Below are 27,395 nucleotides of genomic sequence, written 5' to 3'. Positions count from 1 at the left end.
CCAACCCCAGCCGAGCGGATCCCCACTTTTATACTCACGCTGTCCTGCGTCTTCGCCCGGGCTTCGTGCACAAAGTTTCCCTGCATCCCTTTTGCTTAATGCCAAATTTAGGTTAGTCAGTAAGGGTCCGGGAAGGAAAAGCCTGCACCAGGGCCGCTGAAAGGCAGCGGGGCGCCTCCCTGATTAGGAATTCCCACCCGGTCGCCCTTATCTGAGTCACGGCACCAAACTTGTTATGGACAAATTCAACTGGGGAGGCCAATTATAGATAAATCAATTAACAAGAATTTATTAAGCAAGCAGTAGCAAGCAAGAGACAGTGTTGGACGGCCGGGGAGTCTCCGCTGTACCACAGCACTCCCTCCCCCTTTGCCCTTTTGGTTTTTATAGTCCCTTTTTAATTTTTTTTTCCCCCAGTTGACATATTTTCTCTCAGTGCACTCTGCACCGGTGCAATTGGTTGCTAGGGGGTCTTTTTTCTGCCCTTGCTGTTCGTAGGGATGAAGGCTCCTCATCTTCCTTGCAGATTGTCCTTGGCCTAAAAGTTAACTTGTATATCATTAGTTACACAGTCTCTATGCTGGTTGCATCTGCACAATTCTTAAGCAGGATACTTGCTGTTCCCTCGGTCCCCACCTCCTTCTCCTCCCACATCTTCAAATTCCCTACTCAGTTCGAATTCTTATCTCCTTCAATGCTCATTTTGATGGACAAAGACCTTTATATTTATTACAATGGTTGTGCCTTCCCAGGGTTTCTGCTGCCCTCTTCCAGCACCAGTGGCTTCTTTTCCAGCGCCGAGTCCGTACACAAGCCCCAGGTGCTGGCGAGGGATCAGCGGTCACACCGTGTGCCACTGGGGCAGCCCCCGCATGCCCAGGGGTGCTGGGGCCAGGCTCTGCGAGCAGCAGCATCCCTCTGATGGACTCTGTCTGTGTTCCACAGGAACCCTGTCCTACAGCCCACCAGAGTGGATCCACCACCAACACTACCACGGCAAGGCAGCGACGATCTGGTCCCTGGGCCTCCTGCTGCACCACCTGGTCATGGGGAAGCACCCGTTCAGGAGGGGCCAGGAGATATCTGGGGGCAGATCTTGTTCCGACGGCTCTCTCAAAGTGGATCCTCATCTCTGGCCACAGGGGCAATACCAGTGCTGGGAGACAGCAGCAGCTCGTGAGCATCCCGCTCTGGCAGCTGCTGAGGAGGTGGCACATGTCCTACTCTCCTGCTCTCCTCCAAACAGGGAATTGATGGGAAAGTTTAGGCCCAGCCAGGAGCACACCCAGCATGGCCTGGACATGGGAACATGGGGACAACTTCTCCAACTGACAGGTGATTTCTGGTTTCTCTCCCCAGAGTGCCAGGATGTCATTAAGAGGTGTTTGTCCATGCAGCCCTTGGACAGGCCATCCTTAGAAGAGCTTTTCCATGATCCTTGGGTGCAGGGTGTTCCTCTGCCCTAGAAGATGGGAGAGATCCATGTGCACAATTGGATCTAGGGGCCTGGCAGGTAAGAGCTCCACACATCGCTTGGCAAGCAGTGGCAAAGCCAACCAGACAGGTTTTGTCCTGCCTGTAGCTCTGAGTAGGGGACAGCAGAAGGGAACACGCAGCTCTAGGACTGGAGCTGAGCTGGAGACCTGGTGTGGCAAGCACCGGGGGCCACCATCCCCCTGGTTTTGCTTGCCATGGTTCATGGATGTCTGGGGCCCTGGGCAGAGCCCTGACAGCCTGGTCTGGCCCCAGGGAAGGAGAAGGAGCCCCTGGAGAAGCTGCACCAGGTGGGGCTGCTGCTGCTGGGGGCAGTGAGGATGACGTCAAGGATGACAACCTCTTGCTCCACCTGGTCTCTGGCAGGCTGACGATGATGGACTTTGATTCTGACACCTTCTCCAAAGCCAGGCTCCACAGGGAATTTGCAGATGAGTCCACACACAGGGGGATGATCCCAGATTTGGGCATTGCACAGCCTGGCAGGAACCAAAGATTCCCCTTTGCTGGGTCAGATGCAGCTGATCCTTCAGTCGGCTGCCAGGCTGCTTTTGGCAGGGCTGGGGGCAAGGGCTGGGGTGGGTATGAAATGGGAGTGGGCTCCTGGCCCTGCCAACAGCCCCCAACACCCACCGTGCCCCGGGCTGGGGCTGGGGCAGCCAGCCCAACACAAACAAACCCTTTTGTTTCCACGTCTTCTGTCTTGGAATTTCTGATCGTTGTGACCACAAGGTCACTGCAGCTGAAATTCTGACTTTTTTCAGAGAGGTAATGGCAGAGGTGAATTTGTTATGTTCTCATCCACTCTCTCACATACAAGCAGGAGATCCTATTACTGTTATTTCTTTCCAACCTTGAGATAAATGCATTCCTTGCTGTCAGATGCAGACTTTATAGAGAAAAGTGTAATCAAAGCTACTGTAAAATAAAAGCACAGGGCAAACCGACCCGCTCAGCAGTAGCAGCAAATGAAAGATGTGGTTACATTGCTTTGTGCTGCTTTTGTGAGTAGATGTTATTTGGTGAGATTTCTCAAGAAAAATATGTACTAAGCTACTTCTAACTATTGAACTAATCTTAAATTATTGAATTGTTTTTCAAAATATGACATTTGTTGGTTTGCAATGAGGGCCTAAGCTTCGAGGGTCTATAAGAGGATTTAATTTTCATTTATGCAAGGTATATGGCAAAAAGTAACTACCAGAGGCTTGGTGATTATGTTGTTATCATTTCACTGACACCCAGAGACCTCAGCTGATTTGCTTTGGTCCTGAAGTACAAATCCAGGTCTATGCCTAAAGGAAAGGTGTACCTGATGTACCTGTGGACAGCCATGGCGCACGATGGCTTTGAGCAGCCTTTGAGCATCCTGCGAGCACACCCACTCTGGCCCTGCCTGGACATTTTGGGATGACCAAGGGGGACCCAGCTTAGGCTGCAATTTCCTTTCATTCATACTTTGTGGGTTAAAAAAACATACTGGGGAGCCCCAGATCGAGGCTTTCTCACTAAAACTCTTCTGTCAGTTTTCAGGAAAAAACAATCCCTAACCCATTTAAGGTTAGGTTATATTCATTACATGCACCAAGCTGCTGAAAAGTACAGGTTATATTCATTACATGCACCAAGCTGTTGAAAATTACAACTTTGTTTTCCTGGCATTTAGTAAAAGCTGGTCCACAGTGTGTGCTTTGTTTGGGACTCTACCTTCTCAAGGCAATGGTTTGTGATTTTTGAGAATTAACAGGCAAATGTAAACAATTAGCCTAACAGCAAGGCTTGTTCTTTTACTTCCCAAATCCTTCATTTTTTGGTGGTATTCCCCAAAATCTGCAATCCTGTAAAGTTCCTATCAGTAGTCTAAACTGCATGTACTCAGGGAGAAAGAAGAAAATCTAGCATGCAGGTGACCTGCAGGCTACACAAACTTGCTGTCAGGGGACAGTGAGATTAAGTCAGGATTAGTCAGGAAGGACCCTTCATGATTGCTAATAGGTGTGGTTTTGGATTAATTTTATATAATTTTCCATGGGTTAAAAAGGGTCACTCCCAGCTCCCATTTGTGCAAAATGCAGTTATTTGTTGTGATAAGAGGAACAGACTTTATTTGGACCTGTGCCAGAGATGACAGCAATACCATCTTCTCTGTTTTTCATATTACCCAGTGTGTTTATTTGGAAGACCAAGCAAGGCTCTTTCTGAAGAGGCAGGAAGATGGGTAAGCCCTGCCCTGAAGGTCTTGCAATCTGAAGATCTAAAACATGAAAGAAAGAAGTATAATATCCATATTTCTTCATCCCGTATTTGTGGCCTCTTTAAAACCAGCTTGAGCTCTAACCATGGCAGAAAAACTTGCAGGACTGTCCAATGACCTCAGGGAATTTATGTTTGTTTCCATGACTGCAATTTAACTGCATCTGAGAGCAGACTAAAGGCACGTCTCTGTGTCCCTGAGCTCTCCTTTGTGCTGGCATTAATAGCTGAAGGACTGTACAGGGAGCCACCTCATGGAGCCACTGTTGTAAAGGATCTGATAATTTTGTCAGGTCACTTTTGCAGCCAGACCACTTCCCTGTGCTTCCCCTGCACTCAGAATGTCTGCTCTACACAGTGGCCAGCACTTGCAGGCTGGAGCACCTTCCTCGTGCAGCTATCCATGCTTAAATGAGATTAATCTGATTGTGACTATGCAGGTGGAGCTCTCATTTCACATATAGGCAGTGTCCAACCCAGAGTCAATATTAACAGGGAGTTCATGGAGATGCTTTTGGCAGGAGCAGTGGGAGGAGAGTTCCTTGGCTAATTTTGTAGCCCAGTGAAGGTCCTAGAATGGCTGTGTAACATCACTGGGGTCCCTGGGAGTCTGGTGTCAAGGCACTGTGTGATATTAAAGGCCCACTTTGTGGAGATGTCCAGTAATATGAGTGTGGAAAAAAGCCCAAATGAATTCCAGGGAAATCTGTAGCTGTTGCAGCTACAGGAGTCCAGACATGTAATGCTGATGTTCCTGAGGGCCTCAGAAACCTTATTGTGATGGTGTTCAGGGTCAAAGATGGCCAATACTTTTAAGCTCCTTCTTTTTGAAGTCGAACTTGTCATGCTTGGGGCCCTGATTTATGATTTTTGAACATTTAGGTTGGCAGCAGAGAGAAAAGAAAATCTTTAACTTGATTTAAGGAAGAGGCTTGTCTTTGGCCTCTGTAATTTGTATTCCTGCCTGCATACAAATGCAGCCCTTGAGCTACCTTCCCAATTCTCCCCCTTGGCTCAGCCGTGTCTGTAACTCTGTGCTCTCATCCCTGCCCAGGGATGATGATGTGCCCTGGGAATTTCTCCTGGCTGGAATCTGGGCCTGCCCCCCAGGGCAGCTTGCTGAATGGGATGGGATCCTCATCACTGTCCCGGCTGACACCACCCTCACACACAGATGGAGAGCTGGCTCTTAGTCCAGGCTTCAGGAGATTTTCCTTCATTTGGGATGATGATGATGAACAGAGCCATCTATTTTTCCCCTGCATTTTTTCCCACAACTGCTGTTACAGAATTTTTATTTTTTATCATTAAATAGGCAAACCATTCATCAAGCAAATCTGGTACTTCTCAAAATACCATAAAGCTAAAACGAAAAAAAAAGCATAGGAAGATAGATGTAACTGTTTGTTTAGTTTATCTTTATGTCCAAAGTGACTAATTGATTTCAAGTGATATTTTATAGAAATAGTTGATATCCAAAGCTAAAACCTCATGTAGCAAATCTCAGCACAGATGGTATTGTGGTTGCAATAAAAGAAAAATGGCATATAGTGAATGAGTAGAGAAGATTTCAAATCCAATATAGTAAGTCTTGAAAGATGGTTGGAAAAACAGCACTTTATGTGTTGAGAAATTAGAAAGTTGGCTTCTGACAGAAATAGCACAAAACCTGGCCATAAATGATTTAATCTGCCAAACTGAGCTAAAGATACTCAAGGTAGGTGTGGAAATGAACCTTACATAAGTGAGGGCAGATAGTAGCCTCTTTGCTGAGTAACAAAATAAACCCCTTAGTCTGTACCTAAAAATATCTTGTGTTATGGAAGGATCTTTTGAGGAATAATATTGAGATGGTGACAGTGTTGATTTTCTGGGTAGAGGGAAACACCTGCTTTTAGCCTATGAAACAAACCAGCTCTGTGCCTGGACACTTTCAATTCAGCAGTTCTGAATTAGTATTCCAGGAACAAAGAGTTGCTCCGAGTTCATAAGCACCAAAATACAAAACCAGACACAACTGAATACCAAAGCATAAATTTGTGAGTGCAAATATGCTGTGCATGGAGGAGGATGCGCCAAGGAAGAGTGGCACAGAATTAGAAATGAAGACTGTAATGGTTAAATAGGCGCAACTGGAAAATCTGCCCGGACAGAACACAATTATTGGAGAGGCTGGAGAGGCTGGAGAGGCTGGAGAGGCTGGGTCTACCTGGAATGTCTTGGTATAAAAGACCTGAAAGCTGAATGTCTCCTTGGCTCGAGGCTGACACTCAGCACATTGTGGGATGTCCCGTGGACATGGCTGAGAGCAAAGAGGGCACCCAGCTCCAGCACCCCTGGGCTGTGGATGGCTGGGAGCTGAGGGACTGTGAGGAGAAATGTCAGATTTTGTGCCATGGTCTTAATTTTCTCCCCTGGCCATCTGCCTTCAGCTGCTGCTGGAGATTGGCTGCTGGCTTGGACAGATCGCGGGTCTGACCCAGTTCACATTTTCTCCTCTTCAGTGACAGCAGATGAATCTTGTGAAAGTCCTTAACAGCAACAATATGTTTAGTGAAAACCTTGGTGTCCTTCTTGGAGGTGGGCAAGGTTGATGTATCACAGAACTGGGCAGATGTCTGCAAACCCTCAGAAAATCAATTGAGTATATAATAAATTTAATAAATAAATGTACCTTTCTCTAATGAATAGGAGCATTTTCAGTGTTGGCTCTGGTAGGCATGTACTTTGCAAACATATGTGCGAAAGGATTAGGAAAAAATTTTGATGGAAAAAAATTAATTCAAACTCATTGACTCTAGCCTCAATAACAATATTCTATCATAATATTCACATTTTTTGCTGACTGCCCATTAATGCTATTTCTTTTACCTATTCCACTGCTGCTGAGGCATACATTATTTTCTACAAGGCTTTGAAAGGCACAGACGAGCATTTTCAATGGGAAATCCTTTACCTCTTGTTATCTGTAAGTTTTGTTAACTCTTCTAAAATAAATCTTAGGACAGTCTGAGAGTCACATTCATTCATAATCTATATGGGTTCTGCAATGAAACAACAATTAAAATAATGTCTGTAATGCTAAGGTTACTGATCTCAAGAAGAGAGTATTTGTTTCAGTTTCAGGATCATTTACAACTTCCATGATAATGGAACTGACATCTAAAGTAATTATTCTCCAAATAAATAATTAAGCTGAGTAAAGCAGGGCAATTTTAACTATTTATAGGAGGTGTCCCAAAAGACACTAATGGTAATGATTTTTTTTTTTTTTTTCTTAAAGGAAATGGGTTTACAGAATTTCTGCAAGTCATTACACAGGTCAAAGACAGCAATGTCCTCTGCTTTCAAGTAGAAGCCTTGAAGTGGCAGTCAGGGCTTTTCTTACTGCAGTTCAGACAATCTCAATGTTTTATGAAAATTATTAAGGAAGTTGGCAATGTCCAAGTCTTTTCTAGTTACTTCTGTTAATTACACAGATAGAAAATTTTCACTGCTTTGATGGAAGACTATAGATATACAGTTAAAGGATTTTAGCCTGTGTTCTAGACTCATTTACTAGATCTGCACTGAACATAACTGGAGCCCAGTGAGGACCCTAGCTGTAGAAAAGTATAATGGGAATGCAATAAAATATGGTGAGCTGATCCACTGATGTAAAACAAGTATAACATTCTAAGCTGGGTATAAGATATGTATGTTAGCACAGTCATGTGGATTCTGGCTCTTGTGTGTAGAAGAGATGCAGAGACATTTTAGGATAAGTGCAATATAAAATGCATCACTGTGTTCAAGGGTCATGTAGTAAATAACTCATTCAGAATGGGAATGGGAAACTGGGAATGGGAAACTGGGAATGGGAAACTGGGAATGGGAATGGGAATGAACTGGGGAGATCCTGGCGGAGCACGGTGAGAGCCGAAATTCGGGAATAAAAACCGGGAATTCCAGCTGGGAATTCGGGAATTCCAACTGGGAATGCGGCTGGGAAACTGGGAATGGGAATGGGGAACTGGGAATGGGAATGGGAATGGGAATGAACTGGAGAGATCCTGGCAGACCACGGTGAGAGAGGCGGAATTTGGGAATAAAAACCGGGAATTCCAGCCGGGAATTGGGAATTCCAACTGGGAATGGGAATGGGGAACTGGGAATGGGAAACTGGGAATGGGAAACTGGGAATGGGAATGGGAAACTGGGAATGGGAATGGGGAACTGGGAATGGGAATGGGAATGGGAATGAACTGGAGAGATCCTGGCGGAGCACGGTGAGAGGGGAGCTGGAAATTTGGGAATAAAAACTGGGAATTCCAGCCGGGAATCCGGGAATTCCAACTGGGAATGGGAATGGGAAACTGGGAATGGGGAACTGGGAATGGTAATGGGAAACTGGGAATGGGAATGGGAATGGGAAATTGGGAATGGGAAACTGGGAATGAACTGGAGAGATCCTGGCTGAGTGCAATGAGAGAGCCAAAATTTGGGAATAAAAACCGGGAATTCCAGGCGGGAATGCGGGAATTCCAACTGGGAATGGGAAACTGGGAAACTGGGAATGAACTGGGAATGGAACTGAGGAGATCCTAGCCGAGCACGGTGAGAGAGACGGAATTTGGGAATAAAAACCGGGAATTCCAGCCGGGAATCCGGGAATTCCAACTGGGAATGGGAATGGGAAACTGGGAATGGGAAACTGGGAATGGGGAATGGGAAACTGGGAATGGGGAACTGGGATCTGGGCTGGAATTTTGGGCTCAGGGTTTGGAATTCCATGATCAGGGTTGGGAATTCCTGGATCAGGGTTGGGAATTCTGGGATCAGGGTTCTGAATTTCAGGATCAGGGTTGGGAATTTTGGGCTCAGGGTTGGGAATTCGGGATCAGGGCTGGAATTTTGGTATCAGGACTGGGATTTCTCCAATCAGGGCTGGAATTTTGGGATCAGGGCTGGAATTTTGGGATCAGGCTCAGGAATTCCAGGCTCAGGGTTGGGAATTCCGGGCTCAGGGTCTGGAATTTTGGGATGAAGGTTCTGAATTCTGGGATCAAGGCTGGAATTCTGGGATCAGGGTTGGAATTTCAGGCTCAAGGTTGGGAATTCCGGGCTCAGGGCTGGGATTTCTCCAATCAGGGTTTGGAATTCTGGGCTCAGAGTTGGGAATTCTGTGCTGAGGGTTGGAATTCCGGGCTGAGGGTTGGGAATTCTGGACTCGGGGTTGGAAATTTCAGGATCAGGGTTGGAATTTTGGGATCAGTGTTTGGGAATTCTGGGCTGAGGGTTGGGAATTCCTGGCTGAGGGTCGGGAATTCGGGGCTCAGGGTTGGAATTTCAGGATCAGGGCTAGAATTCTGGGATCAGGGCTGGGAATTCCAGGCTCAGGGTTGGAATTCCGGGATCAGGGTTGGGAATTCTGGGCTCAGGGTTGGGAATTCTGGGATCAGGGCTGGAATTTTGGTATCAGCGTTGGAATTTTGGGATCAGGGTTGGAATTTTGGGATCGCGGTTTGGAATTCCGGCCTCAGGGTTGGGAATTCCGGGCTCAGGGTTTGGAATTCTGAGATCGGGGCTGGAATTTTGGTATCAGGACTGGGATTTCTGCAATCAGGGCTGGAATTTTGGGATAAGGGTTGGGAATTCTGGGCTCAGGCCATTCAATCCCTCTGGAATTCTGGGCTCAGGGCTTGGAATTTCAGGATTGGGGTTGGAATTTTGGGATCAGGTTTCTGAATTTCGGGATCAGGGTTTGGAATTTGGGAACAGGGAGGGCAAACCCCTCTGGACTTTTGGGATCAAGGCTGGAATTTTGGGATCAGGGTTCAGGATTTTTGGGCTCAGGGTTGGGAATTCCGGGATCAGGGCTGGAATTTCAGGATCAGGGTTCAGAATTCCAGGATCAGGGTTCTGAATTTTGGGATCAGGGCTGGGAATTCCGGGCTCAGGGCTGGGAATTCTGGGCTCAGGGTTGGGAATTCCGGGCTCAGGGTTGGGAATTCCAGGCTCAGGGTTCTGAATTCTGGGATCAGGGTTTGGAATTTTGGGCTCAGGGCTGGAATTTCAGGATTAGGGCCACAATTCCGGGATCAGGTCTGGAATTTCGGGATCAGGGTTTGGAATTCCGAGCTCAGGGTTAGAACTTTGGTATCAGGACTGGGATTTCTCCAATCAGGGTTGGGAATTCCGGGATCAGGGTTGGGAATTCCGGGCTCAGGGCTGGGATTTCAGGATCAGGGCTGGAATTTCGGGATCAGGGTTGGAATTTTGGGATCAGGGCTGGAATTTTGGTATCAGTGCTGGGATTTCTCCAATCAAGGCTGGAATTTTGGGATCAGAGCTGGAATTTTGGGATCAGGGCTGGAATTTTGGGATCAGGACTGGGAATTCCAGGCTCAGGGTTGGGAATTCTGGGATCAGGCCATTCAATCCCTCTGGAATTCTGGGCTCAGGGCTTGGATTTTCAGGATCAGGGTTGGAATTTTGGGCTCAGGGCTGGAATTTCGGGATCAGGGCTGGGATTTCTCCAATCAGGGCTGGAAATTTGGGATCAGGGTTGGGAATTCCGGGCTCAGGGTTGGGAATTCTGTGCTGAGGGTTGGGAATTCCGCGCTGAGGGTTGGGAATTCCGTGCTGAGGGTTGGGAATTCCATGCTGAGGGTCGGGAATTCCGTGCTGATCCCACCCCCCTCCGGAATTGCAGGCCGGTTCCCGGAGGCGCTGGAGCAGCACCGTCAGGAGCTGCGGCTGCTGCGCGGCGCCGGCGACGCCCTCGGCACTGCCGTGGCACACCGCAAGGTGGGAGAGCGCCTGGCCGAGCTGCAGCGCTTCCCCGAGGCCCTGCAGGTCAGGAAAACCGGAATTCCGGGAATTTCCGGGAATTCTGGGGGGTTTGGGAATGTTACAGGGGGTTTGGAGGGGATTTGGTGAAGGAAAATGGGAAAAATGGGAAAATTTGGCGCACCCGCTCCTGAGCTGCAGCGCTTCCCCGAGGCTCTGCAGGTGAGAAAAATGGGAATTTTGGGAATTTTTGGGAATTTTGGGAATGTTGAGAGAAGTTTTTGGGAATTTTGGGAATGTTGAAGGGGGTTTGGAGGGGTTTGGAGGGGATTTGGTGAAGGAAAATGGGAAAAATGGGAAAATTTGGTGCACCCAGTCCTGAGCTGCAGCGTTTTCCCGAGGCCCTGCAGGTGAGAAAAAATGGGAATTTTGGGAATTTTTGGAAATTTTGGGACTATTTAAAGAGATTTTTGGGAATTTTGGGGAGTTTTAGGAATGTTAGAGGGGTTTCAGAGGGATTTGCAGAAGTTTTGGAAGGTGGAAATTGGGAAAATGGGAAAATCGGGAGCGCCCGGCTGAGCTGCAGCGCTTCCTTGAGGCCCTGCAGGTGAGAAAAATGGGAATTTTGGGAATTTTTGGAAATTTTGGGAATGTTGGGAGAAGTTTTTGGGAATTTTTGGGAGTTTTGGGAATGTTAGAGGGGGTTTGGAGGGGTTTGGTGAACAAAAATCGGAAAAATGGGAAAATTTGGCGCACCCAGTCCTGAGCTGCAGCGCTTCACTGAGGCCCTGCAGGTGAGAAAAACGGGAATTTAGGGAATTTTTGGGAATTTTGGGAATGTTGGGAGAAGTTTCTGGGAATGTTGGGAATGTTAGAGGGATTTCAGAGGGATTTGGAGAAGTTTTGGAAGGAGAAAATCGGGAAAATGGGAAAATCGGGAGCGCCCGGTCGAGCTGCAGCAATTCCCTGAGGCCCTGCAGGTGAGAAAAATGGGAATTTTGAGAATTTTTGGGAATTTTTGAGAATGTTGAGAGAGATTTTTGGGAATTTTTGGGAGTTTTGGGAATTTTTGGAATGTTAGAGGGGGTTTGGAGGGGTTTGGGATGGGTTTGGAAAGGAGAAAATGGGAAAAACGGGAGCGCCCGGCTGAGCTCCAGCGCTTCCCTGAGGCCCTGCAGGTGAGAAAAAACGGGAATTTTGGGAAGTTTTGGGAATCTTCAGAGAGATTTTTGGGAATTTTGGGGAGTTTTGGGAATGTTAGAGGGATTTTGGAGAGATTTGAGGAGATTTGGAGGGAATTTGGAAGGAGGAAATTGGGAAAATGGGAAAATCGGGAGCGCCCGGTCGAGCTGCAGCGCTTCCCTGAGGCTCTGCAGGTGAGAAAAACGGGAATTCCGGGAATTTTTGGAAATTTTGGGACTGTTGGGAGAGATTTTTGGGAATTTTGGGAAGTTTTGGGAATGTTAAAGGCGGTTTGGAGGGGATTTGGTGAAGGAAAATGGGAAAAATGGGAAAATTTGGCGCACCCAGTCCGGAGCTGCAGTGCTTCCCCGAGGCTCTGCAGGTGAGAAAAATGGGAATTTTGGGAAGTTTTGGGAATATTCAGAGAGATTTTTGGGAATTTTTGGGAGTTTTGGGAAGTTTTGGGAAGGTTAGAGGGGGTTTGGAGGGGATTTGGTGAAGGAAAATCTGAAAAATGGGAAAATTTGGCGCACCCAGTCCTGAGGTGCAGCGCTTCTCTGAGTCTCTGCAGGTGAGAAAAACGGGAATTTTGGGAATTTTTGGGAATTTTTGGAATGTTGGGAGAAGTTTTTGGGAATTTGGGGAATGTTGAAGGGGGTTTGGAAAGATTTGGGGAGGTTTTGAGGAGATTTGGTGAAGGAAAATGGGAAAAATTTGGCGCACCCAGTCCTGAGGTGCAGCGCTTCCCCGAGGCCCTGCAGGTGAGAAAAAACGGGATTTTTGGGAATTTTTGGGAATTTTGGGAATATTGAGAGAGATTTTTTGGAATTTTTGGAATTTCTTGCGAATTTTGGGAATGTTAGAGGCGGTTTGGAGGGGATTTGATGAAGGAAAATGGGAAAAATGGGAAAATTTGGCGCACCCAGTCCTGAGGTGCAGCGCTTCCCCGAGGCCCTGCAGGTTAGGAAAATGGGAATTTTGGGAATTTTTGGGAATATTCAGAGAGATTTTTGGGAATTTTGGGGAGTTTTGCGAATTTTGGGAATGTTAGAGGGGGTTTGGAGGGGATTTGGTGAAGGAAAATCGGAAAAACAGGAAAATTTGGCGCACCCAGTCTTGAGCTGCAGCACTTCCCTGAGGCTCTGCAGGTGAGAAAAACGGGAATTTTGGGAATTTTTGGACATTTTGGGAATGTTGGAAGAAGTTTTTTGGAATTTTGGGAATGTTGAAGGGGATTTTGAGGGATTTGGGGAGGTTTGGAGGAGTTTTGGAAGGAGGAAATTGGGAAAATGGGAAAATCGGGAGCGCCCGGTCGAGCTGCAGCAATTCCCTGAGGCTCTGCAGGTGAGAAAAACGGGAATTTTGGGAATTTTTGGGAATGTTGGGAGAAGTTTTTGGGAATTTTTGGAATGTTGGAGGGATTTTAGAGGGATTTGGAGAAGTTTTGGAAGGAGGAAATCAGGAAAATGGGAAAATCGGGAGCACCCGGCTGAGCTGCAGCGCTTCCCTGAGGCTCTGCAGGTGAGAAAAATGGGAATTTTGGGAATTTTTGGGAATTTTGGGAATGTTGGAGAGGTTCCCTGAGGCCCTGGATTTGAGGGCGAACCGATTTTCCCAATTTCCCCTTTTTTCCCCCATTTTTTGTGCCACACTCGGTTCGGGACTCAATATTTCTCCATTTTTCCCCAATTCTCTCCAAATTTTTCCCAATTTCCCCCAATTTTCCCCCAATTTCTCCCATTTTTCCCAATTTTGTCCTGATTTCTCCCATTTTTTTCACAATTTCCCCCAAATTTTCCCCAATTCCCCCAAATTCTCTCCCAATTTTGTCTCTATTTCCTCCCAATTTTTCTCAATTTTCTTCGAATTTTTTCCAAATTTCTCCCAATTTTCTCCTGTTTTTTCCCCATTTCCCCCCAATTTTCCCCATGTTCCCCATTTTTACCAAATTCCTGGTTTTTCTCCCCATTTCGCAGCACCAGCAGCAGCACCTGCAGGGCGCTCTCCGTCTGGGCTCGGCGGTGGAGCAGCAGCGCGCGTGGGCCACCATCGGCCGCACCTTCCTGCTCATGGCCGAGGCACCGCCCGCATCCCCAATCCCGGAATTCCCCGAATTCCCGGAATTCCCGGAATTCCCGGAAAGCCCCGAGGGAGCCGAGGGACCCTCAGGAAATTCGGGAATTTCGGGGGATTGGGCGCTGCGCCGGGCACTGGCGGCGTTCCAGAACAGCCTGGACATCGTGGAGACGCAGCTGGAAGGTGCCGAGCCAGGGGAATTTGGGAATTTTGGGGAAAATTTTGGGAATTTTTCAGGAATTTTTTGGGGATTTTTTTGGATTTTCTTGGGATTTTCCCAGAATTTTGGTATTTTGGGAGGGAATTCCCGGATTTCCTGCGGAGCCTCCGGCCCCAGCGGCTCCTGGCAGAGGCCGAGGCCGCCATGGGACAGGTCAGGAAATCCGAGAATTTTCAGGAATTTTTGGGAATTTTTTCGGGAATTTTTGGGGTTTTTTTGGCAATTTTTTGTGATTTTTTGGTGATTTTTTCGATTTTTTTTCTGATTTTTTCCAATTTTTCCGAGTGTTTTTTGAGTGTTCAGACGCTTCTGGAATTTTGGGAATTTTTTTGGGATTTTTTCGGGGATTTTTCAGGAATTTTTGAGAATTTTGGGAAGTTTTTGGGAATTTTTGGGGTTATTTTGGGTGGCGTTCCAGAGCAGCCTGGACATCGTGGAGACACAGCTGGAAGGTGCCCATTGAGGGGAATTTTTGGGATTTTTGGGAATTCTGGGAAGTTTCTGGGTGTTTTCGGGAAGTTTTTTGGGAATTTTTGGGTTTTTTTTGGTGGCGTTCCAGAGCAGCCCGGACATGGTGGAGACGCAGCTGGAAGGTGCCGATCCAGGGGAATTTTGGGATTTTTTCGGGGATTTTTGGGAATTTTTTGGGATTTTTGGGAATTTTTCAGGGATTTTTGGGAATTTTTGGGAAAACTTGGGAATTTTGGGAATCCTTTAGGAGTTTTTGGGGGGTTTTGAGGGAGTTTCGGGGGATTTTTTTGGCTTTTTAAAAATTATTTCTTAGGGATTTTTAGGGAATATTTTTGATTTTTTAGGGGGTTTTGGGAAAATGTGGGGATTTTTTAAAATTTTTTGGGATTTTTGGATTTTTTAGGGCACTTTTTGGGAGTTTGGGGGATTTTTGCAGAGGTTTTGGGAATTTTTGGGGGATTTTAGGAGTTTTAGGAAATTTTTTGGGAGGTTTTAGGGAATTTTTGGGAATTTTGGGAAGTTTTTTGGGAATTTTTTGGGTTTTTTTCGGTGGCGTTCCAGAGCAGCCTGGACATCGTGGAGACCCAGCTGGAAGGTGCCAATACAGGGGATTTTTGGGAATTCTGGGGAAAATTTTGGGATTTTTTGGTCCTAAATCCTGGAATTCCTTTTTTCCCGCTGTAATTCCCGATTTTCCAGGCCAGGTGCCGTCCCGGGAACTGCTGTGGATGCGGAGACCAAATTCCCCAATCCCAAAATTCCCAAATCCCAGAATTTCGATCCCAAATCCCAGAATTCTGATCTGAAATCCGGGAATTCTGATCCCAAATCCAGGAATTCTGATCCCAAATTCCCAAATTCTGCTCCCAAATCCCCAAATTCCAGATCCCAAATCCCGGAATTTTGATCTCAAATCCCCAATCCCAAATCACAGAATTTTCAACCCCAAATTCGGGAATTCTGATCCCAAATCCCGAAATTTTGACCCCAAATCCGGGACTTTCAATCCCAAATCCCGGAATTCCCAATTTTCCTGATTTTGGAATTTGGATTGCAAGCCCTGGAATTCTGATCAAAACCCCCCAAAATTTCGCTCCCAAATCCCCAAATTTTGACCCCAAATCCTCAAATTTCGCTCCCATATCCTGAAATTTCGTTCCCAAATCCCAGAATTCCCATCCCAAATCCCAAAATTCCATATCCCAATTCCCAGAATTTCGATCTCAAATCCCCAATCCCAAATCACAGATTTTTCAATCCCAAATTCGGGAATTTTGCTCCCAAATCCAGGAATTCTGCTCCCAAATCCGGGAATTCTGCTCCCAAATCCCAGAATTCCTATCCCAAAATTCCAGATCCTAAATCCCAGAACTTCGATCCCAAATCCCGGAATTCTGATCGAAAACCCCCAAAATTTCGCTCCCAAATCTGGGAATTTCAATCCCAAATCCAGGAATTTTCAACCGCAAATCCACAAATTTTGCTCCCAAATCCCAAAATTCCCAAAATTCCATATCCTATATATCCAAATTTTGCTCCCAAATCTGGGAATTTTGGTCCCAAATCCCAGAATTCTCATCCCAAATTCCCAAAATTCCCAAAATTCCAGATCCCAAATTCCCAAATCTCCAATCCCAAATCCATGAATTCGGATCAAAAAACCCAAAATTTCGCTCCCAAATCTGGGAATTTTGACCTCAAATCCTCAAATTTCGCTCCCAAATCCCCAAATTTTGACCCCAAATCCCCAAATTTTGACCCCAAATCCCAGAATTCCGATCCCAATTCCCGGAATTCCCTCTTTTCCAGGGCAGGTGCCCTCCCGGGAGCTGCTGCAGATGCGGAGCCGCCTCCTCCCGGCATTGCCCATCCCAAATCCCAACATTCCCAAAATTCTGATCCCAAATCCGCAAATCCCCAAATTCCCATCCCAAATCCCGAAACTCCTGAACCCAAATCCCAAATTCCTGATCCTAAATCCCAAAATTCCCGATCCCAAATCCCCAAAATCCTCATCCCAAACCCCAAACCCGAAATCCCAAATTTCCCATTCCAAATTCCCAAAATTCCATCCCAAAATCCCAAAATCCCGAAATTCCGGATCATTAATTCCCCAAACTCCTGATCCCAAAATACCAACCAAAATCGCATCCAAAATCCCAAATCCCCAAATCCCCAAAATTCTCGACCCTAAATCCCCAAATTCCTGATCCAAAATTCCCAAAATTCCCAAATCCCAAAATTCCCGATCCCAAATTCCCAAAATCCCAAAATCGTGATCCCAAATCCATCCCGTTCCCACATTCCCGGGCCTTGGAGCCCTTGGAGGTCGGAACCCCAAATTCCCAAATTTCCCACCCCAAAATTCCCAAAATCCCAAAATTCCCATTCCAAATCCTCAAAATTCTGATCCTAAATCACCAAAACCCCAAACTTCCTGCTCCTAAATCCCCAAATTCCTGATCCTAAATCCCCAAATTCCCAAAATTCCTGGTCCTAAACTCAAAATTCCCGATTCTAAATCCCCAAATTACTGACCCAAAATTCCCCAAATTCCATCCCAAATTCCCAAAATCTCAAAATCGTGATCCCAAATCCATCCCCATTCCCTCATTCCCGGGCCTTGGAGCCCCTGGAGGTGGGAACCCCAAATTCCCAAATTTCCCATCCCAAAATTCCCAAAATCCCGAAATTCCCATTCTAAATCCCCAAAATTCTGATGCTAAATCCCCAAAATCCTAAATTCCCGCTCCCAAATCCCCAAATTCCCAAAATTCACGATTCTAAATCCCAAATTCCTGACCCCAAATTCCCAAAATTCCTGATCCCAAATCCCCAAATTCCCAAAATCCACAAATTCCCAATCCCAAATCCATCCCTGTTCCCGCATTCCCGGGCCCTGGAGCACTTCCAGAGGGAGCTGGAGCTCAGGAACGGGGAGCCCCTGGAGGTGGGAACCCCAAAATCCCGAAATTCCATCCCAAAATTCCCAAAAATCAATCCCAAACCCCCAAAATTCTGATCCTAAATTCCCAAAATCCCAAAATTCCCATTCTAAATCCTCAAAATTCTGATCCTAAATCACCAAAATCCCAAAATTCCCGCTCCTAAATCCCGAAATTTCCAATCATAAACCACCAAAATCCCAAATCTCCAAATTCCCAATCCTAAATCCCCAAATTCCTGATTCTAAACCCCAAATTCCCGATCCTAAATCCCCAAATCCTCAAAATCCCAAAATTCCCGATCCTAAATCCCAAAATTCCCGCCCCAAAATTCCCAAAATCCCGAAATTCCTGATCCCAAATCCATCCCCATTCCCACATTCCCGGGCCTTGGAGCCCCTGGAGGTGGGAACCCCAAAATCCCAAATTTCCCGTCCCAAAATTCCCAAAATCCCAAAATTCCTATTCCAAATCCTCAAAATTCTGATCCTAAATCACCAAAATCCCAAAACTCCCGCTCCTAAATCCCCAAATTCCCGATCCCAAACCACCAAAATCCCAAATCCCCAAATCCCCAACATTCCTGATCCTAAATCCCAAATTCCTGATCCAAAATCCAAAAATTCCCATCCCAAATTCCCGATCCCATATCCCCAAATTCTTGACCCCAAATGCCCAGGCCAAACTCCTGATCATAAACCCCAAATTCCAGATCCTAAATTCCAAAATCCCCAAAATTCCCGATGCTAAATCCCCAAATCCTCAAATTCCCAAAACCCCCAATCCCCAAATTCCCAAAATTCCTGATCCCAGATCGCAAAATTCCCAAAGTCCCAAATCCCAAAATTCTTGATCCCAAATCCCCCAAACCCCAAATTCCCCAAAAATTCCCGAATCTCAAAATCCCATTCCCAAAATACAAAATTCCCAAATCCCAAAATTCCTGATCCCAAATCCCCAAATGTCCAAATTCCCAAATCCCGAAATTCCCAAAATCCCAAATCCCCAAATTCCCCAACTGGTCTGAACTGGTTTGAACCGGTCTGGACTGGTTTGGACTGGTTTGGACTGGTTTGGACTAGTTTGGACTGGTCTGAACTGGTTTGAACCGGTCTGGACTGGTTTGAACCGGTTTGAACTGGTTTGAACTGGTCTGGACTGGTTTGAACTGGTTTGGACTGGTTTGAACTTGTTTGAACCGGTCTGGACTGGTTTGAACTGGTTTGGACTGGTTTGGACTGGTTTGAACTGGTTTGGACTGGTTTGGACTGGTTTGGACTGGTTTGAACCGGTTTGGAGTGGTTTGAACTGGTTTGAACTGGTTTGAACTGGTTTGGACTGGTTGTACTGGTTTGAACCGGTCTGGACTGGTTTGGACTGGTTTGGACTGGTTTGAACCGGTTTGGAGTGGTTTGAACTGGTTTGAACTGGTTTGAACTGGTTTGGACTGGTTTGAACCGGTTTGGACTGGTTTGAACTGGTTTGGACTGGTTTGAACCGGTCTGGGCTGGTTTGAACTGGTTTGAATTGGTTTGGACTGGTTTGGACTGGTTTGGACTGGTTTGGAGTGGTTTGAACTGGTCTGGACTGGTTTGAACTGGTTTGAACCGGTCTGGACTTGTTTGAACTGGTTTGAACCGGTTTGAACTGGTCTGGACTGGTTTTAACTGGTTTGAACCGGTCTGGACTGGTCTGGACTGGTTTGGACTGGTTTGGACTGGTTTGAACTGGTTTGAACCGGTCTGGACTGGTTTGAACTGGTTTGAACTGGTTTGAACTGGTTTGGACTGGTTTGAACCGGTCTGGACTGGTTTGGACTGGTTTGAACTGGTTTGACTGGTTTGAACTGGTTTAAACTGGTCTGGACTGGTCTGAACTGGTTTGAACCGGTTTGGACTGGTTTGAACCGATTTGGACTGGTTTGAACTGGTTTGGACTGGTCTGGACTGGTTTGAACTGGTTTGAACTGGTTTGAACTGGTTTGAACTGGTTTGGACTGGTTTGAACCGGTTTGGACTGGTTTGGCCTGGTTTGAACCGGTTTGGACTGGTTTGAACTGGTTTGGACTGGTCTGGACTGGTTTGAACTGGTTTGAACTGGTTTGAACTGGTTTGGACTGGTTTGGACTGGTTTGGACTGGTTTGAACTGGTTTGGACTGGTTTGAACTGGTTTGACTGGTTTGAACTGGTTTGAACTGGTCTGGACTGGTCTGAACTGGTTTGAACCGGTCTGGACTGGTTTGAACTGGTTTGAACTGGTTTGAACTGGTTTGGACTGGTTTGAACCGGTCTGGACTGGTTTGAACTGGCTTGAACCGGTTTGGACTGGTTTGAACCGGTTTGGACTGGTTTGAACTGGTTTGGACTGGTCTGGACTGGTTTGAACTGGTTTGAACTGGTTTGACTGGTTTGAACTGGTTTGAACTGGTTTGGACTTGTTTGAACTGGTTTGGACTGGTTTGAACTGGTTTGAACCGGTCTGGACTGGTTTGGACTTGTTTGAACTGGTTTGAACCGGTTTGGACTGGTTTGGACTTGTTTGAACTGGTTTGAACTGGTTTGAACCGGTTTGAACTGGTTTGAACTGGTTTGGACTGGTCTGGACTGGTCTGGACTGGTTTGAACTGGTTTGAACTGGTTTGGACTGGTCTGGACTGGTCTGGACTGGTCTGGACTGGTTTGAACTGGTTTGAACTGGTTTGAACTGGTTTGAACCGGTCTGGACTGGTTTGGACTTGTTTGAACTGGTTTGAACTGGTTTGAACCGGTTTGGACTGGTTTGGACTGGTTTGGACTTGTTTGAACTGGTTTGAACTGGTTTGAACCGGTTTGGACTGGTTTGAACTGGTTTGAACTGGTTTGGACTGGTTTGAACTGGTTTGAACTGGTTTGAACTGGTTTGAAATGGTTTGAACCGGTTTGGACTGGTTTGAACTGGTTTGACCCGGTCTGGACTGGTTTGGACTGGTCTGGACTGGTTAGAACTGGTTTGAACTGGTTTGGGCTTGTCTGAACTGGTTTGAACTGGTTTGGACCGGTTTGGACTGGTCTGAACTGGTTTGAACCGGTCTGGACTAGTTTGAACTTGTTTGGACTGGTTTGGACTGGTTTGAACCGGTCTGGACTGGTTTGAACTGGTTTGAACTGGTTTGAACTGGTTTGAACTGGTTTGGACTGGTCTGGACTGGTTTGAACTGGTTTGTACTGGTTTGATCTGGTTTGAACTGGTGTGACTGGTTTGACTGGGAATGCTGCCATGAGCACAGAGCCAATCCCTGCCCGTGCTGTTCCATTCCCGGGCAGGCTCTGACAGTGGCCAAGGCAGGGCCATCCCGTGTTCCTGGGATCCCAGGGCCCAGCGCTGTGTGGGGCCCAGCAGAAGCTCCTCGCTGACTCTGCCAGGGCACCGTGGCTGCAGGAGCAGTTCCACACACGATTCCCGCGCATTTTGCCGTGACAGCACCGTGAGGACAATTCAGTTCTGCAGTGGGGGCTGCCAGAGAGGTCAGAGACACCACAGGGCTGCTGGGGCACCTGTGCCACCTCCCCTTGGTCAGCCATGGATTCCTGCAGGGGACAGGCTGGCACAGCTAAATAGATCCAAAGCTGGAGGTCAGATGAGTGCCCTGGGACAGTCTGCTGCTACTGCAAATTCCTCCAAGGCTTCTCTCTTTTCTGCCAGCAGTTTCTCTCTTGCTCTTTGCTGGGCTTCTCCGGGAGCTGGGATGAAGCTCTGGGTGTCCCAGGCTGTCAGAGCAGTCCTGCTCTGCCCTCTGCTTCTGCCAAGCAGTGCCACCCCAGCACAGGATTACTCCTTTTGGCATGTGACCATTGCTGAAGGACATTGTCAAAAGCAGAGTTTTTGACCTGAGTTTGTTGTTTTTGTGGGGGTTTTTTTGCCCCTTTTTTTTTTTTATTTTTTACTTACAGTTGGATAGGCTTTTATTTTATTCTGCAGCTGTTAAAGTGTAGGGTATTAAAATTAAGTCTGGGAGTACTGGAAAAATCCTGTACAGTGAGCTGTGCCCCAGTGCCTGAGGTCTCGTTTTGAGGTAGATCTGTTATCAGACATGAAACTGGAAATAGCAGCTCTCACTTGATGGGCTTTTCTTTGGTAAAGGAACAAAGGTACTAAGAATCTGTAGCTGATAGTCATTGCTATTTTTATATCAAAGCTTCCTTATCTACTTGGCAAGTGATTCAGGGATTTTCTCTCTCTCCTAGGTGCCTCTGCAATATGTTTGTTGTAATCTCTCATATATCCTCATTATGCTTTTTGCTCCTCATTAATAAGAAATGAAGAAGTCAGGTTGCGTTAGTTCTCTTATCTTATCCATCTCTTTTAAGAATTCCTCCCCAAAAAGTTAAATGCCCTCTTTTCACTTGACTTTCTCATTTCCCTTTCCTATGAGCTTTTCTTCTCCATTATGTGCTCACAATATCTCTGCTCTGTGACCTGAATTGACCTCCCCAAAGCTTTTAACAAAATGATTAAATACAGAATTTTTAGCTTTCATATGCGCATTGCACACACCAGCATTATTCTTATGTGTATAAATATACTTCTGCTTAGTTTTTAATCCTTTTCTTATGTCTTCCTCCCTCCCCACATTTTCATGCAAGTGGGTTTGCTTTATCTGCCCCAGCACACACTGTGAGCTTTGACAGGCTCTCCTTAGCGCTTCTGCCAGTCTGTGCTGGCTCCAGCCAGATCTGTTCTGCTTTCCTGCAAAGGCCAGCTCTGAGGCTTCATTTTGGCTCTGCCATGAAAATTATCTCAAACGTTGATGACTTCAAACTCACAAGAAACAGAGACAGGCAGAAGCTGTGATATTTGAATTTGGGCTTGGATTTTAAGTTCTGCAGAGTTCAGGCTATCTTGATCTGCCTAGTATAGTGATAAAGGTTGCAAGCAAAATAGCAACTGAGGTAGCCCTGATTCTAATGATAAGGAAACTCAAAAGCCTTTGGTTTGGCACTAGCTTCTTCTATCAGAAAAAGTTAATTCCCAATTGACCATTTATCTGTCTTTGAGTTAACAAACACTGATTAGCAAATACTGGCTTTTGTAATAAGGTGGGAGACACTGCTCAGAGCCAGTGACTTCTTTGTGAAATGTTAGTGTATTTCCTTTCCTATACCAAAGGAAAAATAAAAGGAGTGATGGCATGTTTTTTGGTAATGTACAACTGTATTTCAAGTAACTCTGACATAATTTCAGAAAAAAAAAAATGTTACCAAATGGGAGAATCGCACCTCTGTAGCCCTTCCCAATACTAAGAACCAGGCTGTGCAAAACTGACACAGTGGAGGTCTACTTTGCTGGGGCAAAAGTCCTAAAGTCTCTGAAACACCACTGGGTTTATTGCTCTATCATGCTAAAGATACCAGGGAATTTTGGTAAAGTGCTGATGCAAAATACTATGGGATGGCTGCCGTAGATGCTATACATTTTACTCCTTGCCTACAGTATCACTCTTTGAGTCCCATTTCACAGACCCTAAAGGGGAGGTAAGGAATGCTGCACTCTCCACCATCTAGAAAAATGGCTGCTGTATGATAGAAAACCAGCAACTTGTCTCAAAGAATATTCCATAATCCACTGACCTGTGGGTGTCTGAGGTGCCAAAAGATGAGGAGGCATGGCTGCACAGGGCGCTGGTCAATCGCAGGAGCTCCCCAAGACCCAGAGGAAATGAAAATGCTGCTCAGAGCAGGAGCTGAATGTCCTTTCATCTGCTGGCATTGGAGAGACCAACCTGCAAGTGAAAAAGGCACATTGACAGCTGGAAGCCTTTTGGTCAGTTCCTCCGTTTTGCTAAAGCAATTCCTTAACAACATACAGTTCCTGGATTCCTTTTTATGGGCTCAGTTACGAGCATTGTGTTGGTATGCTCCCTGCTCTTTGGGAGCAGGAATATAAACCAAAGTGCTGCTTCTGAGCCTGTGCCCTTAGTGAATCAGATTTTTACATCAGTTCTCTACCTATTCACTTTCAGGTCTTTTTTTTTTTTTTTTTTTTTTTAAGAGTATTTTGCTACAGCTCACGCTAAAAAATTCTCAGTTCCATTGCCGGTGCTTTGGCATAGCCTCCAGGCTCCTGTAGTGAAATGTGTCTGATGCAGCTTCAATCCACAATATACCTCCTATTTCCCTTCAGTTGCTCTCCATTTTCTTTTAAACTGTGAGCCAAAAATCACAATTCTTGGAAGGACTTTTACACCTATACTAAAAAGTATACTTTTAACCAGGGACTTCTGCCTGCATGTGCTGTGAAAGACAGTGAAAAAGGGGACAGGGAAGCATGGTGGGAATTTTCTCCTCCTTTTGAAGCCCTGCATGAATGTGCTGCTTTGGAGGGACAGTGCTGCCCAGTGCTGAGGGTGTGTTGGGTTGGATGGGTGTGTGCATGTCTGCATGCAAACAAAGGTGCTCCCCTTCCCTCAGCACCTGTCTAGTAAGGGACACAGCCACTGCCACTGTCACTGCCATCAGATAATTTTTACACAAGATGCAGCTAGGGGAAGGGCAAAGCCACATTATCTATGTAGGCTGTGCTTCCATCACAGTTTTGTAGTTGCTTCAAGTTGCATAAGCATGCAATCTCATTTAAATCCTGGATACTAATCCACATGTACTGCTTCTGAAGACACTACTGCTGCCTTTTACTGTGTCATAAATTTGCACTTATCTTAAAATAGAAATTCAAATTTTGTTCTAAACACCTTTGTAGGTGTTAGAATTGGAGTTTTAGATACCAATTCATCAAGTATTGGAACGTCTGCCTCTCCTAACAAGAGTGTTTTGAGGATCATGAGCCACTTGAAGGGATTTGTGGGGGGTGTGTGGTGCTTATGAGTGTGCAAAATTACATGAGATAGATTTGGGGCAGCATTTCCTTTTTACTTCCTGGACCCACAACACTTTGGTATCCTGTTTGCTGCCTTCAAGACTTGCACTGAATAACTCTCTGGAGTGAAAGCTGGTGTTGGGGGAGAGAATAGTAAGCTGGGGCACTCTTAACACTTATGGGTCTAAGGCTGCCTTCTAAAGTTGAGAATTTTTATTTCCCAAGACTTTTCTGGATGGTTCTCAGCTAGGGCCATGATTGTTTGGCAGTGAAGACCCAAACTCTACAAAAGGAGACTCACACCCAGAGCTTGTGTTCCCTCTGTTTGTCCAAAAGGAAGAGAATAGCCAAAACAATTGTTTTGAAGTATATAGGATTATTACTACTCTGCTGAGCTTTACAGGCCATTTCCTTCCCATGTAAATATAAACACTGGTCATAAATGGAAAAAGATGCAAGAACTACAGATTAGGAACATAAATTGTTAACTTGTTGGGCTTCATGTCCCCACTCTCCAACAGAGAAGGAAGGGCCATATCATGGATGTGAACAAAGTAAATGTCAAGTAAACGGAGAAAAATGAGTGTATGGATATTTGCATATGTACAGGAGAGAAAATCTTGGGCAATTTTCTTATGGCATTTCTTTGCTCTTGAGATGAATTTTAAATAAGAGGAAATAATTCTTCTAGGGTTTTCCATAAATGATGATTTATATAATTTTGCCTCAAGGCAATTCCTATGATATATAGATAAAGATATATCAATATTTGTGCAGATACATCCGCTATGGATGAGTCATATTTCTTCAATTAAAAATGTATTCTTGATGCAAACATTTCTAAAAGTTGTCATGTTTCCCCATTCATCTCCTGTTGCATTTTCCAGTTTTTCTACATGTAAAAGGTTATTTTTATTAAAATAAAATGTTTGCAAATGTCCTGGAGATTTTTGTTAAGTAATTAAGAGACAGTAATAAATTAATGTATTTTTATAGAATTCCATGAATTGTGTTGACATTGCAATCCTGTAGACTTAGTTCTAAATGAAGCAACAAGTCTGGCAGGGGATTTTAATTTGCAAATGGGTTGTAGAAGTCAGTCCCAGCCATGTGCAGTGACACTGTCTTCTGGAACACAGCAAGTCCCAGTTGCAGATTTGCTGATCTGTACCCTTTCCTTCAGAGTGGGATTTGTGTAAAGAAGAGCAATCCTTCATAACACAGTGCACCTATTCCAGCTTCCCATTTCCATACATCTGTGCTATTGCAAGCAAATCTGCTGCTCCTCTTTAGTGGGATACACAGCCAGTCTTGGATGAAACAATGCTTTACAAAAATCTGGCAGCAATCTGTAAATATACTTTTAATGCCCTAAATAGAAAGAGCACAGTATTCAATTCTACAGCTAAATATAAGAGTAGGATAATCAGTGGCCCTCATCTTTGGCATTTGTTTGTATTTTTTGCCCATTGTTCTTAAAGCACATTCTTGTATTTTCTTGACTTTCTGTATGCTTTAAAATTAGGTACATATATAATTCAAACTCAGAAAAACACAAGCTGACCTGGACCAAAGAATAGTAAATTTCTAAGGATTTCTTGAGCTCATATCAATTTCCTTAAATGAATGCATAACATAAACAGAGAGGTTAAAAAACATTACACATTTTGATTACAAGAGTCTGGATGTTGTACAACCTTTTTTTGCTGGTGTTCTCAAGTCACTTAGGAAAATTTTTATTCACCATCAGGAATATTTTTGTTTATTTGAAAAGAAATCTTGGGGAAGCTGATGAGAAGCCTACATACTATCCCAGAAAATAAAAAGATAAATCTTTGGAAATATTAAAATTTTAGTATTTCATACAAAGCTGTTTTGTGAACAGACTGCATTCTGTCTTTCTGTTTCCCTTTTTATAGATCACCATATTATGTGATCTATAAAACTGTGTAGAGTTAAAACATTTATTTCTCACTCTTGTGTGATAAATAAAAGAGCCAGCTTCTTATTTTCATTAATTCTACTTCCTCAGTAATTTCCAACTGTTACTTAATGAGTGCGATCAAATAATTTCTGTGACATTATTTAGGTCATTTAAAGCCACATTTTAAGCCATAGCTCAGGGTAATTTTGAACTCAGAAGTCATACCAGTCAGATGAATGCTGAAAGGATTGGCTCCCTCAGAGGTGATCCCCGTTGTCAGCAGAGTCCCTGTCAAAGAGAACAGAACCCAGCTGGCCACACCAGCTCCTTGCTAAACTAAAGAGTAAAGTAAGGATCATGCAAAAGGAGTGAAACTCTGGTAGAAATAAAGTAAAACAGAATTAAAACCTTCTAAGCTTCTGCTTCTTTTTGGGGAATTTTACTCTCTGTGACTTGTTACTCTGCCAGCTCTAAGTGAGGGTAGTGCTGCCTCCTTCCCAGCTGTGCCGCTGGAGCAGACACAGGCTGCAGACAGCTCCAGGCCAGCCCTGGCTGCCAGGACCAGCAGTCTGTGCTCTGCTCCCAGGTCCTCAACCATCCATCAGGTGGTGTCCGAAGGGAAGGACTTTACAGAGTTTTGGGAAGGACTCATTGGAAGGAACGAGGCGTTCGGTTTTCAAAGGATGGTGTTTGTGACTTGTAAAGTTTCTTTTCTTTCAAAGGTAACAGAAGAAGAGCTAAAATACACTATAAATTGAAGTAAGGAGCAGGTCTCCAGGTTCCTTATAGGATAGGTACTGCTGTTGTGCATGGGGTAGAATGCATTGTACTTTCCCTGTTCTTGTTCCATGAGCCTTCAGTGATGAACAGACATAGATCTTGAAACTATTGCATTTGCTTCACTAAAGCTGGATGTAGTGATACCAGAAATGGGTTCTGCAGGCTGTTGAAGAGATTCTTCATTTAAACTGGCAGTCACATTGGGAAGCAGCTGTTGGCTGTAGGTAGATAATTTTAAAGTATTTTTGAAAAAGGTAGAGGATAATTCTAAATTTCTATAGCACAAGCCAAGATAATTCCCTGAGCAGTCTAACCAAGAAAATTGCACAGGTCCTTGACACAATACTACCAGATTTGATATAGCTTTTCTTTGGGATCCCTTGTATGGGAGAATTAAAGAAAATGTAATGAATTCTGTGTGGGTATTGT

General features: G+C 45.2%; 1 protein-coding gene and 1 pseudogene across 1 annotated transcript in view; one reads left to right on the top strand and one right to left on the bottom strand.

Moving 5' to 3' along the window:
- Positions 1-27,395, bottom strand: part of LOC140685172 (uncharacterized) — a 655,070-nt pseudogene that overhangs the window by 255,346 nt on the left and 372,329 nt on the right.
- Positions 6,046-27,395, top strand: part of LOC140685207 (tonsoku-like protein) — an 81,947-nt gene continuing 60,597 nt past the window's right edge. The window contains exons 1-3 of the mRNA XM_072936478.1: positions 6,046-6,115; positions 10,442-10,584; positions 13,677-13,959. Coding sequence (XP_072792579.1) covers positions 6,046-6,115; positions 10,442-10,584; positions 13,677-13,959 — 496 coding nt within the window. The remainder of the gene's footprint in view (positions 6,116-10,441; positions 10,585-13,676; positions 13,960-27,395) is intronic.

The sequence above is a fragment of the Taeniopygia guttata genome, chromosome 16 (genome assembly GCF_048771995.1).
Source record: "Taeniopygia guttata chromosome 16, bTaeGut7.mat, whole genome shotgun sequence".
Classification (NCBI taxonomy): domain Eukaryota; kingdom Metazoa; phylum Chordata; class Aves; order Passeriformes; family Estrildidae; genus Taeniopygia; species Taeniopygia guttata.
The sequence above is the reverse complement of the archived record's forward strand: the minus strand, read 5'-3'. Positions and strand labels throughout refer to the sequence as shown.